The following is a 16,930-nucleotide window of genomic DNA, read 5'->3' as shown; positions in this document are numbered from 1 at the left end:
GAACCAAAGACATAGAGAAAAAAAACAGAAGTGAAGACAGGCCATCGTCTAAATTACACTAGTTGGGTCAACAACATGTTGACACCATGGGCTGCACCGTTCGACGCCGTGCGCTGTGCTTTGTTGAAAGAGAAACGAGAGTAGATGGGTGGTGTCGAATATAAACGATTGATTGGGTAGTGGCGACAAAAGGAATTTTAGTTGAATACGTATCATCGTACGTCAATGTTTCGAGATCGTCGAGGCTCGAGTGCCTGCTGGATGATGCACAAGTGGTATGTCCCCCCTGTAGCAAGAACGCCCTGAAAATGCCGTGTAAGAATGTGGTCGAAAATTGCCGGTTATGTAGCGAATAAAAGAGGCGAATGTCAGATACTGGAAGCGAAGAACCAATATGTAGCTCTTTACCATGATAGCCTTTAGGCGTCTGTAAGGCCAGCCATGCATCGTGACCTCTTCATCATAACAAGTCGTCGATCGAACGCACAATCGGCGCCTCTCCCATGGTGGGAGGACTTCGAGGATCCGACACAGGTTGAGGTCCCACGAACGACGAGAATGGATCCCGGGGAAACATGCCAGCTCGGGGTGAGAAGAGGCCCTCGCTTGGTGTTGGGGGACACTCGACGAATCGCATACTAGGTGGATCGGGGTAAGAGTGAAGTGGGTTTTTGGTCATCGTTTCGACCCGAGGAGACATGAGAGCCTCATCATCTTCAGGATATCCACCGGGGATGGAAATGGTCCTTTCGACAGGCTCGTCGAATAATACCAACTTGCCAACTGGCTGCTCGCTAAATCGGGGATATGACAAGGTTTGAAACCCGAAGTTCGCAGGCGAGGAGAATCCAGGTGACGGAGGCGGTTTAGACCATGGATTCAACACTGGACCTGGTGCTAGACTTGCAGCCGGAGCGAGGCTTGGAGCTGGAATCGGAGACTCAGCCAAGGTTGGAGGGAAACCCAGAGTTGGATGGGGCCTGCCATGGCCGGATTTCGGTCGTGCAGGCAACTCACCCAACTTGAAAGGGTTCAAACGTTCCTCGGTCTTTTGCTCGATTTCCTCCGCCCATGTGTAGTTGGGTGGTGCTGAGGCTGGACCTGGCGAGACTGCTGGTCGAGGACCTGGTGTCGAGTTCCCTCTCAGTCGGTTGGGGCTTTGTCCAGGGCTTGCCTCGTTGGATCGGTCATCCGTCTCGGGCAGAGGCGCAGTTTTCGGCTCTTTAGGGTTGATTTCAATGGCATCGGCCGAAAGTGTCAATCGGTGCTTTGTTGGGCTTCTTCCAGTACGAGGTCGGAATGAGGGTGGGGATGATCGCTTTGTTGACATCTCCTTCTGGAAATCCTGCAATGAGTACATGAGTTTCATGTTGGGACTGATCCATCTGCTCTTAGCTTGTGCTGCATAATAAGCATCGTTGACTGTCATTTCGGGTTTCTGGTATAGGCCGTAGGCGATGATGAGGCTGGCAGAGCGGCTAGCGCCCTGCTGGCAATGGATAAGCACCTTCTTGCCCTCTTTGGTCCGGTTTTCAATGGTGTCGCACAATCTCATTAGATCCGGTGCAATATCGGTATTGTGGTCCCAGGGTATGTGAATGTATTCCGGGTCCTTGAAGGAGAATGCCTTCGGGGTGGTCGGTGTTTCGATCGAGTCCTCAGCAAGGGGGTACTCGAAGGCCGTAGAAAAGCTAGCGGTTGACACAGCGGTGTCAGGGATGGGGCTTTCTTCCTCAGGCGTGGGTTGTCGGAATTGGTTGAGTCTTGTCTGGTACTCCTGGGCGGCCTTTCGAATCTCAAAGGGGTTTTTAACCTCGCGGGCGACGTTAATTACCACGTCAAAGCGGGATGCTTCCTCAGCCGTGGGTTCCAGGTAGAGGAAAACGTTGTCGCCATAGATAGCAATGGGTCCGTCGGGATAACCTGGAGTCTTTAGGTCCTCGTTATTCTCGTTCTCCTGGAACGGCTCTAGCTCTGATCGGTTGGCCAATTGAGTCTTGATGGGTGATTCCTCCTCCGTAATCACGGCATCAAACGACATCTTCATACTCGACTTCATTGGTCGCAGAACCTCAGACAGACCCGATTCGTTGCGTTCTAAAACCTTGGGGAAAGTCATGCCGCCTGCTGGACCAAAGGTGGTTGACTTGAGACCAGACAGCATGTGAGGAGATGACGTTGAATGCTTGAGGGCACGGCGCTGCAACATCGGGGGCATTGCTGGTGACGCAGGAATCTCGAGCGTAGTCTTGGAGATGAAATCGGAGGTATTAGTCTTAAGACTCAACTGACTCGGCTTTCGCTTCATGGCAGGTATCATGGGCTTGATGAAGGATGGAGAAGAAGGTTCCGATACTAAAGACACCGTTGTTGTCGTCGAAGTTGCGAATGGGGGCTGAATGGAGAGACCCTTCATGTTCCGCGCCCGGCGTGGTGAAGGCGAAGTCATAGGCCGCTGCAGGCGTGGGGGGCCCGGCAAGTTAAGGTTGTTTGAGATGCTGGCAGTGTTGCTAGAGAGGTTGCCAAAGGTAGTCGCGGGGAAGCTGCTCAAAGGGATGAGGTTGACGGGGGAGTCGGGAGATGAGGACGGAGAAGGGTCCGAGAGAGAAGCTGAGTCGGTTGTGGACAGCGTCGTCGTGGGAGAAGAGTCGGTCGACTCTGACATCTGAGTGGAGGTGCTTTCGTGGTGTTTGTGGGTTGGATCCGTAGGAATCATGGCCGTGCGGAAAGGGTGTTGCTGAGAAGGGTTCATGAGCCCAGGCGCCTTAGACTCCATGCCGGCGAACTTAGGGTCCACAAGGGTGACGGTTTCTTGATCGGCCATGGTTTCGGCATCCAGATCAAACACGGTCATAAAAGAGGGTATTTGATCCTCGTACACTCTCCGATCTGTCGCTGAAGGCATGACGACAAGACGCGGTGCGGAGGTGTGGGTGTGGTTGTTGTAGGAATCTGTGGTGGTTGAGATGGCGTCGCTCCGGAGGGGTGTCACTCTGGAGGGTACAGTTCCTGGGATTGGCTGGTCGTCTCAGTTGACCACGGTACTTTCCACCGGGGACAGTATCGTTTGGAATTATAAAGTTATGTTTGAGAAGGGCGACGGGAAAGAAGTCGAACCGGGAGAAGGAGTGGCTTCGCGGACGGCGATCCGATCGAGAGTCGGTTCGAGTGGGTGGACAGCGCAGCTGGATCCTGTCACTGAGGTATGCGAGGATAGCAGTGTCGGTTGAGAATGGGTATTGGGGAACCCTTGGGGCGTCGGTCGGGGTGGTGCGAAGGAGAGAAGGGAGCCTCGCTCAGAGCGGAAAGGGCGATTCTTGGTAGGAGAAGAAGAAGAACGGGATGCGACGAGAAACAGGCGAGAAGCTATTGTCGTCGGGCCGAGCGTGTGGCAGGGAGGAACACGGACGGATCCCAGAAACGAGGTGAGACAAAGAATCGGCGCCTCGGGAAGACCATGCGAAGGAGAGCGGCTGCAGGGCTGGGTGTGGCGCCGTTATAACAACGGGATCATGATTCCCTTGGGGAGATCGACTCTTGGGGAGGTTTGGGCGTCGTGGAAAGGAAGAAGGGAGGAAGAGGATGGAGGAAGTGAGAATGAGGAAGAGAAGAGAAGAGAGACGAGGGCGCCTGGGATTGGATTGAGTTTGGCTGGTAACAGGACAGGGCAGACAGGGTAGGACAAAACAGACGCTGGGGGTGGGCGACTAACTAGGTGGGTTAGCAAGGCAGGCACTGGACGCTGGGAGTTGGGAACTGGGAACTGGGCGCTGGGCGCTGGGCGCTGGGCCACACAGGGCACCGCGCAGCGTACGCAGTAGTGGAGGCACAGGGTACTTGGGGGAGTGGAGGCGCTGTACTGTGCTGTACGCGGGGCGTTACTGTGTGTTCTCGGGTTACTGTGGGAGGGGCGTCCCAAACCCCGAGCGAGTTCGAGTTGAAGCGCTGAGGAACCGACCGACACAGCAACGGCGGCACCCAAAACTAACCTGAACCAACTGCAGCCAGCGATTCACCGGCAGCACAGCAAGCGACGGGAGCTGGGCCAGGCAGGACGTCGTCTCGGGATAGGCGACAGGGCGACAGGTGACGAGAGTCACCTAGACCCAGACCCAGGCCCAAACCCCGGACCCGGTGCCAGGCCAGGTCACAGCACAGAGCACATAATAGCACACAAGATACACCACAGACCCAGAGAGGGAGGGCGCTCTAAGCCCAGCGAGCCGAAAACAGGGGTCCGCGCTTTGCCTTTGGCCTGGCAACTGGGCCAACAAGCACTGCTGAAGCCAGCTGAGGCAGTCAGCCGAAGTGGCCAACTGAAGGAGGAATTGGGAATTGGGAAACCGGGGACTTGGGGACTTGGGGGACTTCGAGACCGAGAGACCACTAAACTAGAGGCTGGGGGGCCAGCTTTTTTCGAATGCAGCGCTACGAGGGGCCACTGACCACCCCCTGTTTCCCTTCCCGGTTAGACCATCTGCGGCCCTCTGTGCCTCTGCTGCGTCGCGCCGCGTCCTCACTGGCCCGCGACCGGCAGGGGTGCGGTGCGAAACAGGTCGAGGCTAAATATAGAGCATGCGCAGCACGGTAGGCGCTTACGCCTGGCCAATCACGGTCGCGAAACCAAATTTGGGATTCGGAATTACAGGGGGCGGGGAGGGACGAGGGTGGAGAGTTGGAGGGTTTAAATTTAACCCTCCGGCGCGCGAGTGCTCCGTCAGCAGATACATCTGAGCACTGTGCGATGGGCGTCCACTGATGGTCCTCGAGGGGACGGACTGGCAGATGTCCGAGTGCTGTGAAGGAGGAGAGCCAGGATCGAGGGAAGAAGGAATTCCGTTGAGCAGAATAGTCTCACTCTCTCCGTCGAGGACATCGCCACCTTCGCCCGAGTCTGAGTGAGACGAAACAACACGTCGTCTGTCAATGAAACACCCTCGACGACTTCGCCTTCGCCTCGCTTCGCTTCGGACTCATCGACAGACGAACACAGATCGCTACCGTCCTGAACCGGTTGCCGGGTGCCGCTCGTCCAAGCCAGACTCGCAGCCAGATCAGGGCAGGGATGCTCCAACAGGCTCAACAGCGCTGGCTGACCCTCCCCCGGTACCCCGTCGCCCCTGTCCCCCCCGTTCGTCCCCTCGTCTCATCCAATGTTCGGTGATTCGGGCGTTTGGCGTCACAGGTGGGCAGGGGGGCCGAAGAGAGGGGGGCCGCTCCCACCGTCAACTAATACTGCGTGCCGTCAGACGCCCTGTGCCCCGGCCCCAAGATGCCTGATCAGTGAGGGTCGTTGCTGGACCCGTCACGTCGTCTCCCCTTTGGTTGGTTTGTTCGCTCTCTCTCATCTGGCCTGCTACCCAGCGTCACGCCGTCACCAACGTACGTCGCAGAGAGCAGGGTCGGGGGGGCGAGAACGACCGCTGGAGGCCGAGGCTCGCGTGGCCTTGGTTGGTCCAGCCAGGCTACCGGTTCCCGAAGGATGGTTGAGATGCAAGGGTTTCTGATCTCGGGCGGCGACTGAGGTCAGCAGTTGGTTGGTCACTGGCATCCTGGGCCTCGTGGCTCGGCCGGGTTTTTGGTTGCGCCACGACGGCGCCCATCATCACCACGGCGCCTCCAGTGGCAACGGCGGCGCCAATACTGTGCTGGACGAGGAAGAAATCGCCTGTGATCCAGACGAAAGGTACGCTGCATTGTGTTGCGTCACGTCGCTCTGGGCTGCATCCATCCTTACCTGGCTGTATTCGTTAATTACCTTTATGCCTACTTAACCCCGTACGGACATGCCTAACCTGCAGTAATCAGAGAGTGAGCCACCCCGCGGAGACATATGCGCGTTATTAGGAAGCGTACTATGTAAGGCGAGTATTATTAGCATGTTAGATCCACCACCAGGGAATCACGGAAACCAGGGATCAATTAGCAACGGACAATTACGTTATCCTGGGAGTTGAGCTCAGATTGTGTCTTGCAACTCTAACTCAGCAGTCGCCCGTCGTCAGTCGCCATCTTCATCGTCATCCGCCGCAGTACTAATCAAACTGCTTCCCTGCTTCCATACTGGTAGTGTCTCGCATGCTCGGTCGGGCGGCTCCTCATTACCATGCAGAAGCACTCGCTCTAATAACGGGGAATTCTAAGTGGGCGAAACACGACCATCTGCATCCAATGTCACTGACGAGCGACCGACCGACAACTAATTGTTAGTTCAGAGGGAGCCGAGCGGCACTTCCCCATTAGCCTCATCTGGATGGGGCCGCGTCTGGTGGTAGATCAGCTAAAGCCACAGCGATAGTGGCACAGACGAAACCGCCACTTTGTACGAGGAGCTCCATTAATTGTTTGACCGCCAAGGCTATTATTATATTGCTTCCAGCCTCTAACGGGCTTTCAGCGCCTAGACGAGTGTCCGGCCCTGTAACCGAACATACCACGTACGTAAGATTGCACGCTGGGCGATCGATGCAAATCAAATTGCTCAGAACAAGGGGAGACATCCAGCACCCAGCATCCAGCACCCAGCATGCCCACCTCGACAAGAGAAGCCTTTTTTAGTTCCGCGCCGCCCCGAAGCTAACCCTCGGTGGTCGATACAGGCAGGAATCGATCTCGCTGCAGGGTTCGTCCGCCCTCCCGCGCACTGGCCCTGTCAATGCCAATGCCGGCAGCGCGGGTTGTCATCTGCTTGTCCGCTATTAGATGCCACGGGCGTATAGTAATTATACAACGCCTGACCCTTGAGTTAATAAGCCACCTGAAAGTCGCAGCAGTATTATGGGCACTGTGCCGCGCTTCTTCAAGCCCCCCCCGCCCCCCCCCCCCGGACAAACTCCCGCATCTGGAGTTCTGGAGCCCTGGACCCTTCTTGGGGCGGAGATGAGATTTGGGGTGACGCGTTTTTGGACTGGCGGGGACGAAAAATGGACGTTGGATCTGAAACGCGATTCCCCATTACAGGGTCGCGTAGCGCTTTGCACCCGTATTCATCACCCTCCCCGCCTCGTCCTTCATAATTCATTATTTGCTCGGCTATCCTATTTCTGCATTCCCATTCCGTCTGCGGTGACAACCGCCATTGCGCTTGTTTCGTGATATGCACCATGCCTGTATTACCGCGGATGAATTTGGCTTCTGTACTCTTGCGTTCATATCACGACTCATCCCAGTTTGTTATTCGACTCGGCCGAAAGAGACCTGTGAGGGGCGAAGCCTTGCACAGGCCCAGCAAAGATGACAAGCGTTTACCACCTTTCCATATTTAGGCGTCATATTCCTGTTCATGTGGTGAGATGGGATCTTTTATCCAACTCAAGCCTGGATACCTCTTCTATTTTCGAGTTACATAATGAATGATGCTGACCAAACACGATATTCTCACATCATGTTCTCGTTCCAGGCAGCTCGTGACCACAAAGCGTGGCTCGTATCTTTCTCGTGGCGAAAACATCCTCACGCCAAGTCATCAACTCGCCCTAAAGTTCCACCAACCGGGACTTTCTTGGTCGCGTGCTTGAACAGTGCCAAGCAGGTTTGGAAGCCGGCGTCCAGGGTAGGCCGGAAACTGGGTGCGCAAGGTGTAACACGAGGTGTGGTTGTTCCGGAAACCAGGCGAGGCTCAGACAGTTTGCACTGCTTCAGCTTCACATTGGAAACAACCTGACCAATGGTCCGAGCATCATCTGTGACAACAAGGCAACCAACCGGTCGGAAAATTCATTGCCATCATCCTCAAACATGATCCACGGGCGGTGGCCAGGCAGCGGCCAGGCTCGAGCTGCCTTCTTACCATTCCTGTATAAGACGAAGTATAAGAGGGGTGTCTGGCAAGTTTCAACAGGCCCCATCTTGGAGTTTCAGGTGTATCGGAACATCCCGAAACTCGGGCCAGGTCAACAACGTGTTATTACGCCTGGAGAAAATACCTTCCTTGTATGCATGTTGGGAGCCTGCTTGCGATCCTCCGATTTCAAGACGAATATCACGCCGGCTGCAACGCGGGTTGTCACTCCGTCGACACACTTGTGAATTCCGGATTCACTTCGGCCACCGCATCGCTGCTCGGCCCGGTGTCATACTGGTATCGGTGAGTGCTTCTGGTCTGGTAAAGGTTTGCCTAGAAGGACATCTGTTGGTCTGACAGCACTGTAACCGCGCTGCATGGATGGTGCGGCGTAACCTGGGGTAGCTATTCAAAAGTGGCACGGTGGTTATATCATGTATTTTACCGTCGCGGACGTGGCTTGACTTGCGCAACACAACTGGAAATCAAACTGTGCAATGTTACAGCCATTGACATCTCAGTTACAAGTCCATCGGCTTTGAGACCTGTCATGTTCCCTGTCATGTCGTGCATCCTCTTTCCATGAACGTCTACTGGAGGCACATCGACGTAGCGTCTCTGTTAACTGCGCTCGGTTTATTGGAAATTATAATTAAACCAAAAATACTCCTCCTGGTTCATTTGCGATGTAATTAATACCAGGATAAGTGTTAGTACCAAGACCAAAGTCCGCTTCGGTCTCACAAAATGTTCTTCCGATTGTTCACCTATGTTACTCTCTGCTTTGGTGAGATTACTTCTTGTGGCAATCGTTCTTAATCCGATGGTTGTCAATCTATGCCCATGATAACATAGTTATCCGCGTATACCAAGCTAGAACAAGACTAACTGCTTCTTACCGTAGATCTGGACCCGAGTGTTGAGGTTTCAGAGAATACTGCAGTGATAGTATAGGGTAGCCGACAAAGTCGGGTGGTGTATCCGAGCAATTGACCATCACCAATCTACGGAGTACAACACTGCCGTGTTCCCGGACCCCTTCTAGCGGATAAGGATATTTCGCCGCACAATTGAATTGTTCCTAGGCCTGCGTAATTCACATCAGGTTGTGGTTGAGCTATGACGAACTCACAAGGGTTTTCGGGTTCTAGCCACCGAGCACGGTTAGGAGGATATCTCCACCATCAAGGCTACAGTAGTAAACCGATTAATTGGGATTGACTATTCGGGAATGACAGCAGGATCAGGGACCGAAAAAGGTAGGATGGCACTGTTGCAACATTAGTTGCTGTCTCAATAAGCCCATTAGTTGACCTTGAAGCGTTAGTCCCTGTTCAATATTTTACAGTATGCCCGAGGTGAATGGAACGAACAGGGTTCATACCACAACAACGGTTTCCTCCAGTCGACGGAGATACGATAATTCGCCTGGGACCTGCATTGCGCCAGCTAGACTACGTACGTTGGACGCCCGTAATCAGGCCAGAAGAGAAGCTCGGTCGAAGTGAGGATTGGTTTAATTAGAGTCAATGGTCTAGAGACCCGTTGTGAACCCTAGAAACTTCCCCCTTGGGACGGTTAGCCACGTGTGATGGGTTGCTGGGGGGAGTTTGCATCTCCACATGAACTACGGAGCGATTCCCGCAAATGCACAAACGTCTTTTATGTATGAGGTGCACGGAGCGATTACACGGAGCCATCGTGCGTGGTTTGGAGCTCGATGGCATCGATGGATCTTGCAGGAGGGCACACGCACTAAGTACTTGCCCTGCCGTCAGCCACGATGGCTGCTGCGAGAAAGACTTCTATAGATTTTTTTCTTCTTTCCTTTTTCTTTTCTTTTCCGTAGTGAAACCCCCACCATGGCGACCAAGGCGTTTGAAGATTGGCCTCGCAAGTTGGTTAGAGGATGAGGGTGTGAAATGATGTACATAGTCCGCAGCTGACTTACCTAGGTAGGCGGCTTTACCAGAATAGGGGTCACGCAGATTGTCCGGCGTGATAGGGGAATCTCTGGTAAGGGGAGAAGCGCCCTAGCTCTAGACTCTGAGCTAGCAACGAGTTGACATGCTGTGCGACTTCAAGCCCGCGTCGCTCGGGCGCTGCAGGATACGGGGGCACATATGACGGATCGGATTTGGCTACTTCCAACGGGGGGCAGATACGGAGTACAGTACCTCCCGACGGCTACGTGCTTTGCCCAGGCCGGTTGCCGGTGGCTGGTCGTTTGCGATCTACGCTGCTAGGGAAGGGGACGAAACGCTTCAACAAGGGAAGAAAATTAGAGGTGGTCCTGTCGTAACAAGGGCCCCTGGGACGGATGGTCCTTTCATCGAGAGGAATGCCATGGATGTGACAAGGTTTGTATGCCATTGCAGCGGAAAGTTGGCCGCGGGAGACACAGCCAAATGATGCCGTCGTGACGGCGCAACTACGTGGCTCTTACTCCGTATGCTTGAGCCGCTTGACTCGCGAAAGGCACAATCGGGTGCGGAATTGAAGCTCAGAGTAGCAAGCGAAGAGAGACACGGCACGCCGGCTTGTCGACAATGGGCCAAGCGCCAGGAGCCAAGAGCTGAGACGGGGGCTGAATCGAGGAATGGAGAATATCCCCGTGTACAACGAAGTACATTCTGCACAAACACGAAGCTAATGCAGAGCCGCCCCTGCTGGCTTCCACTGGCTTGTCTGCGGGCTTGCACGCGAACGAGGCTCGACCAACAGCCGGCCGCACAACTGCATGGAAAATGGATCGTGGACTGACTTGACGGAGCTTTTGGGCAACGATGCATACAAAATGCTGCCAGCCTCCCGATTGATTCTGGAGGTGGCCACGCGACTGCAGCACACTGGTCTGTTTTCTGATGGTCAGTGGCACCGAGTAGACGCAGTTGGCGAGCGAATAATTCCAGCACCCCGTCATGGACTCCTCTAACCATCGACTGAGGCCGATGGCGGAACGAGACCTTTACAGGTGGTCAGATCATCCTGGGATAACCATTTCATACCGTATTCTTCATACATACATACATACATACATACATACATATATATTCATAGCAGCATACCGGGATGAACTGCTGTGGATCGGGGTATTTTGTATCTGGTGGATTGACAATCGTCCACCATGTTTCCGTCAAATCCATCCCTTGAGCGTCGACAACCCTATCCCAGAGTCCGACCGCAGAGGGAGCCTCTTGTTTCAGCACAGGGATTGGAGATGGGAGTCCCCCAGCAAGCACTTCCCATTCCCACGAGGCTAGACAACCGGCTGGCCGAAGCTCCTGGCGCTATTCCCTGGAACGGAGCCTCCCCCCCAGCCTCCTCGAACGACAACGCCCGGCCCTTGTATTTTCTAGCGATTCTTTGTGGCGGTTGAGTCCAACGGCGGCCCTTGCCTGCCCCCCGCGCTATCAATTCGACCTCCAGACGAGGTAGTTCGCAGTTAGAGGGACGAGGTGCCCCTGTCTGAAGGAAGCGCCCCTGGCCGGGCGAGGACTGAACTGGCTAGGAATCGCTGCCGTTTCCTATCGTCGAACCGGCCAAGCAGGGCGCGGACAGACGGGAGCTTGAACCTCGAGCTTGGGGGCATGGAATGGGGGCACAGAGCTCGCCGGCTCAGACGGAATGGTTCCACGGATACCACCTAGGGCCGCAAAAGGAGGGAGAGTTCTTGTAAGAGGCGCAAGGCGAGACACAACGCCGTTGTTTGCCCAACAAACTGTGTCCCACCAGTGGCCCATGGGTGAGATGTATGGAGGTTGCACAACATTCTGTATGTTTGATAGTCAGTGTGAGGGGCCGGGGGGCTCGGCGCTGGGTGCTTGGGACTCGAACCTCGTCCTTCTGCATATGGCAGGGGAGTCGGATTGCAGATCAAATCCATGGTTGGCCTACTGCAGCGGGCCTGTGTGATGTGCGTGCTCTGCAGCAATTGGGTTTGGCCTGGGTTCGAGAAAGGCGCCGCCGCGAACTGCATCCACACACAAATCCACATGCCATAATTTGAGAGTCTCCATCCATTTCCCTCCATGTCTTCCCCCCCGCCCCTTTGGCCCTTTGGCCCTTGGCCGGTTTGCGAGCAAGCAACGTGAAGGCGAACGGACGCAACGCGCCACAGGTAGTGCCTTGCTTGCGTAGTACGTAGTGCCGACGGTAGCAGGGTGGCAGGTCAAGGTAGGTACAGTACATCCATGCCTTGACCGAGGAGTCCGGAGCCGTCGACTGCACTTGACCGTCCCGTTGCCCAAAGGTCAGGTATCCATACTGCTTGATCCTGTCCTTGTTGGGTTGGCTGGTCTCCATTGGATCGAAAGGGCCCGTTCGTGGTGGCCCTGTCTGTCGTGGCCGACGTTTGCTCGCGCGCACCAAACCAAACCTTACAGACTGACAGACCCCTCCTCTTTCTCTCTGCTCTCTGCTCTCTGCTCTCTTCGTTTTTTCCCTCTCCTGGCTCATGGGCTTTCTCCTCCTCGTCCTCTTCCGCTTGTACTTCCTTCTCATCCTCTCTTTCCCTCCTGTTCGATTCCCCAAGCCTGGTTCTTTCTTTCTCTGCCCTCCTTAATCACCTAATCATCGGACCCGAGGCCGTGACCGCCTCCCGGTTTCGCTCCCCGACTTTTCTTCCCCGGATAAAACCAACCTCTCCAGCATCTGGTTGCTTGCTACCTTACCGACCTTGCTACCCCAGGCCGTTGATGAGACAGACAGAATTGTCGCTGCACTCTTCGTGCCTTTCGCCCTTGGAGGATCCGTTGCATGCCGAAGTTTGGACGAAGGCGAGACATCCGGAGCCACTTCTGTCCCGTGTTCCATGGAACGGTGTAGGACCGAGACCCGACCACGACAGTGCCACCTGTATTAATCTCTAATTATTGCGAAAGAACCGCCCGCCAAGGACTCGGAGACCCGGAAATCAGGAACAACAGCAAGCCAAACACGGCATAGCAGATTCACCAAGACCGATAACGACGTCGCCATTACCGCCCGTTGAGTGTTGCGCTTGCAACACCACTACCGCGACGACGACCACAACCACGACGACGCTTTGTGTGAGCGAGGGACCCCCCGGGAAGGGCTCCGTGTCCAGCTCCAGCGGCAGCGGAGCACTCGAATCCACCGTCAATCCGCTGCAGAGCACTTGCTGGGATGCTACAGTGGGCGACACCATGAGTGCAAAGGTTGGTTTCACCAGTGCGGGCCACTTGGGCCACACTCTCAACGGTGCCGACATGGTCCAGAACCTGCCCACCACCACGATCCCCCGTGCCTCAGCACCGAGCATCACCAACACAGATTCGCACCGCCAGAGCCACAGCTCGTCCAAGTTGCCCTCTTTTCGCTTTGCCGACCGCAAGACCAGCGGCAGCAGCACTGACACCAACAACGACGAGAGCATTGACGCTAGCGCGCAGAACCACAGCGGCATCAACAGCGCCGACGACCCCAACGGCGCCAGCGGCGCCAGCACCTCCAGCACATCAGCGGTGCTGTCGCACCCGTCGCTAGCGCACCACGCGCCACCCTCGCCAGTCTCACCCAATCCGAGCCCCGGCGCTGGCCCCGTCACAAGCCCAATCCAACTGCCATCAGCAGATACAGGCCCATTCCCAGGTCCTTTAGCAGGCCCGTCCACTGGCTCATCCACTGACCCAGGCCCCGTCGCCGCCGTTACTGGTCCCCTTGAGGCGCCAGATGTGGTCCCAGCATTGACGCTCCCAGCGACTGCCCAGAACCTTGCTCACCCGACAACGCATCACCACATCGAAAAACAGTCTGCGTCTGCATCTGCACCCGCGTCCACTTCTGCATCACCGCCGTCCGCCGCAACTTCGACTTCCATCGCCGCCATCGCCGCCGTCGCCTCACCGCCGCTTTTGCAACACCGCTCACGAACCTCCTCCTCCCAGCCCGACTCTCCCGTCTCCGTTGCTGAGCCGACCGCCCCAGCCAGGCGTCCCGCATCATTCCCCAACACATCTCCCGTCCAGGACGTCGCTGATCTGGAATCCCCGCATTCCGCATCCGTTGTCGCTCGATCTCGGAGCCGGCGATCCCTTACATCGCGCAGGTCGAATGTTGCTGCATCCTCCTCTTGCCCGCCGCCCACACTGAACTCGGATCGCCTACAGGCCGTCGAGGCCGCCCAGGCTGTCCACTGGTCATCCGACAGGTCATCGAAGGATTCTTCACCCCCCGGCCAGCGAGAATTGATCCTGCCCAAGGCGCTATCCAACTCAAACTCCCTCGATGACAGGCGAGTGTCCGTCTCGCATCGACCTCCAGTCTCGTACCGACCACCCGTCAACCACAACGCACAACCATCCACGTCAACGCCCGTTCGCGTCCCGCCAATTCGAGCCTTCCGCTCCTCTGGCTCTCGCAAGAGCCTGACCCTCGACATGCCTACGAGGCCCCGCGCCTACGATTTTGGGGACGACCCTCTCGACTCCAGCTACGACCGTACCCTTCGCGCCCTTGAGGGGAGAGTCGACCAAGATTTTCTGCTTTCGGCAACCTCCGGCTCTGGCCGTCGCGATACCCTCGATGGTGACGACACTGGTGATGTTTTCCTTAAGATTGCCCGAGAAGAGTCATCTAGGCGCCGGCCCGACGAAAATCTGCCAGATGAGACCCAGAGTGTAGTAGTAAGTCATTTTCCCTTGCGTCTGGATTTTGTTTTTCGGTGTGTGTCTCAGCGCCATGCGTGTCGAGAGACGCGGACCTGTAACCGCCTCTGCCTCGACTTCCAAAAGACTCCACATGAAAAAAAAAAAAAAAACCTAGGGATTCCTATTCTTGTCCATTTATTCCACTCACCAGTCCCTGAACCTGCGATTTGTCACTCTTCATTGCCTTGTTCGGAGCTAACCGGAACAGTCACGGGTGACACGCTCCCACCGTCGCCCACTGTCCAACGTGGTCCCGACCTATAAACCGACTTCACCTCCTCAAATCCGCCGACGACTCTCCGATCAGCAAGAGACCTCACGCCAAAGACACTATGACGATGACCGAGCGAGCGAAGTGTCTCGCATGTCCACCTACCGAACATTTGCGAGGGAAAAGGCCGCCTCAGCCCATCCTGGAGAGGACCTGGGCCGTATACGAACTACCGGTTCTAGTTCGCGAGCCCCCCCCTAACCCCTCGATCTATGGCCTTCCAGGAGTCCGAAAATGCGTCGCAGTCGCGCCGCCGACCGTCGATAACCGACAACAACTCCACGCCACAGGCGAGAGGCCCGACGTTCAGGACCCCTACTGCGCATAATCACAGCAAAGCCTACAACTCATCACCGCTGGTTAAATCATTTGATTTTCCTCCCCAGCAACAGCAGCAACAACCCGCGGCCGAAGCTAGCCAGGTTGAGGGAACCGAATCAACAACCTCCAATACTGCCCCATCAACGGTATGGGATGAGCTTGACGACCTCAAATCGCGAATCCATCGCCTCGAACTTACGGGGAAACTGCCGTCGACATCTGGTGCCGCAGTGTCGCGACTTTCTGACGAACGGCCGCCCACAGCAAACACAACAGTGACGACGATGTCTTCGTCGCCAAAGCGACCTGGAAAGGACAACCAGGTGATTGATACACTGAGCAACACATCCATTCAAAAGGAAGCTCACCCGCTACTCCACGCGGCCCTTACCAAGTCCAAACACCTCCTTGATGTGGAGGTGTACAGGGCACTGGAGTCTGCCGCAAACGATGCCATGGCGCTTTCGACGATGATGGGCTCACCGGGTCAACTTGGCCCAATTTCCAGTGGAGCCAGTACCATTGGCTCTGGGACAACCATGACAGATCGCCAACTGAGACGGAAAGCAGACAGTGTCTGTCGCAGCTTGACAGAACTTTGTGTTGCGTTGGGTGAAGATCGCGCTCAATCGCGGGCACAACACGCAGTGCAGGCTCCAGCTCCAGCTCCAGCTCCAGCTCCAGCCCCGGTCCCAGCTCCAGTTCTAATTCCAGCTCCGGCACCGAGCGACGCCCCAACAACGCCTACTCTGAACAAGACATTCTCTGGGTTTACCTCACAACGTCGCCCGAGCATCAGCGCGGAACAAAACTTGGCAAGGTCTAATACTAGTCCTAGGACCCTGTCCAAGTTTGAGGAGAGGAGACTCAACCTCCTCAACGGCAACCCTCTGCCCGGCCCTCGAACCACCACTTCAACACCATCGACCCCACTTGAGTCGATTTCCCAACGGAGGTCATCCCTCATGGTGGCGAGAACCCGCCGTGCGGGCACAGAGGAGCCCGAAGATGGCAGAAGATCGTCCGTAATGCTGAGAACTAGACGGGCAGGCACCGAGGAACCCGAGGAAGGCCGGAGAACCTCCCTGCTTGTCCGAAACCGTCGGGGAACTATGGGAGAAGATGACGGGGACCAACCCATATTCCGCTCGCCTTCACGGGCTCACACGGATCTCAATACGATGCGGAACGTGACACAGGAGCAACTTTCTCAACCTCAAGCCTCCGAAAACAGCACATTGGGGTCGTCAGCTCTCCCCCGACGCAGATTTGCATCTTCCAACTTGAACCCCTCACGACTGGCCACGCCTTTGACCTCGAATGTCCCCTCCCCTAGGCGATATCTAGAGAGATCGGGCCAGGATCGCGATGGCAGCAATGTGACAGAGAAAATCCCTGAGGAGCGTTCGCAGCGCCACATGTCAATGGGGCAGTCTTTGCTGGGTCGAACCAGCAGCATGATCAGAAGGCCAAACCGGGATAGCACTGTCACCATAACCCAATCCTCTGCAGCTGCTGGCGGCTATAGGTGACCTTTTTGATGATTTGCACCGATTTATGATTGTACTACTATACATACTTTATGCTTCTTTCGCGGGCGTGATCATTTGTTTTTGTATTCCTCGGTGGAGGGCATTCCGCATTATTTTCGCCTTTCACTTCATTCGGCTTGACGATTCATGATGAGCAACATTCCCGAAGACTCAAACGCTGTTCAACGAAGTGTACATCAAGCATTGCTCAATCACACATATACACGAGCGGAAAAAACCGAACAAAGACATGGGAAGATGGGTCTTGGTGGCACCAGAAGTACTCTGGTGCCACCAGAATGGCCACGAATCTCGGTTCAACACAGACACGGCACATTAGGGTTTCTTTTAA

General features: G+C 55.6%; 3 protein-coding genes across 3 annotated transcripts; 1 reads left to right on the top strand and 2 right to left on the bottom strand.

Moving 5' to 3' along the window:
- Positions 1-460: 460 nt before the first annotated feature.
- Positions 461-2,905, bottom strand: BGZ61DRAFT_338048 (dual specificity phosphatase; the record flags this gene model as incomplete). Its single annotated transcript, XM_046239089.1, has 2 exons — positions 461-897; positions 964-2,905. 2 exons carry the CDS (start codon positions 2,903-2,905, stop codon positions 461-463), a joined length of 2,379 nt encoding a protein of 792 aa, XP_046112552.1.
- An 8,473-nt stretch (positions 2,906-11,378) lies between these two features.
- On the bottom strand, positions 11,379-12,383 carry BGZ61DRAFT_22206 (uncharacterized protein). Its single transcript, XM_046238113.1, has 2 exons — positions 11,621-12,383; positions 11,379-11,556 (listed from the first exon to the last, which is right to left on the bottom strand). Exon 1 carries the CDS (start codon positions 12,284-12,286, stop codon positions 11,660-11,662), a length of 627 nt encoding a protein of 208 aa, XP_046112551.1. The 5' UTR covers positions 12,287-12,383; the 3' UTR covers positions 11,379-11,556; positions 11,621-11,659.
- Positions 12,384-13,014: 631 nt separating this feature from the next.
- Positions 13,015-16,578, top strand: BGZ61DRAFT_488948 (uncharacterized protein; the record flags this gene model as incomplete). Its single annotated transcript, XM_046250165.1, has 4 exons — positions 13,015-14,344; positions 14,375-14,430; positions 14,663-14,809; positions 14,908-16,578. 4 exons carry the CDS (start codon positions 13,015-13,017, stop codon positions 16,576-16,578), a joined length of 3,204 nt encoding a protein of 1,067 aa, XP_046112550.1.
- Between the last annotated feature and the right edge of the window lie 352 nt (positions 16,579-16,930).

Source organism: Ilyonectria robusta, assembly GCF_021365365.1.
Source record: "Ilyonectria robusta strain PMI_751 chromosome Unknown BGZ61scaffold_1, whole genome shotgun sequence".
NCBI lineage: Eukaryota > Fungi > Ascomycota > Sordariomycetes > Hypocreales > Nectriaceae > Ilyonectria > Ilyonectria robusta.
The sequence above is the reverse complement of the archived record's forward strand: the minus strand, read 5'-3'. Positions and strand labels throughout refer to the sequence as shown.

Excerpts from the sequence above, each read along its gene's own strand:
- BGZ61DRAFT_22206 (XM_046238113.1), bottom strand. The coding sequence starts at position 12,286 with ATGAGAAGGAAGTACAAGCGGAAGAGGACGAGGAGGAGAAAGCCCATG.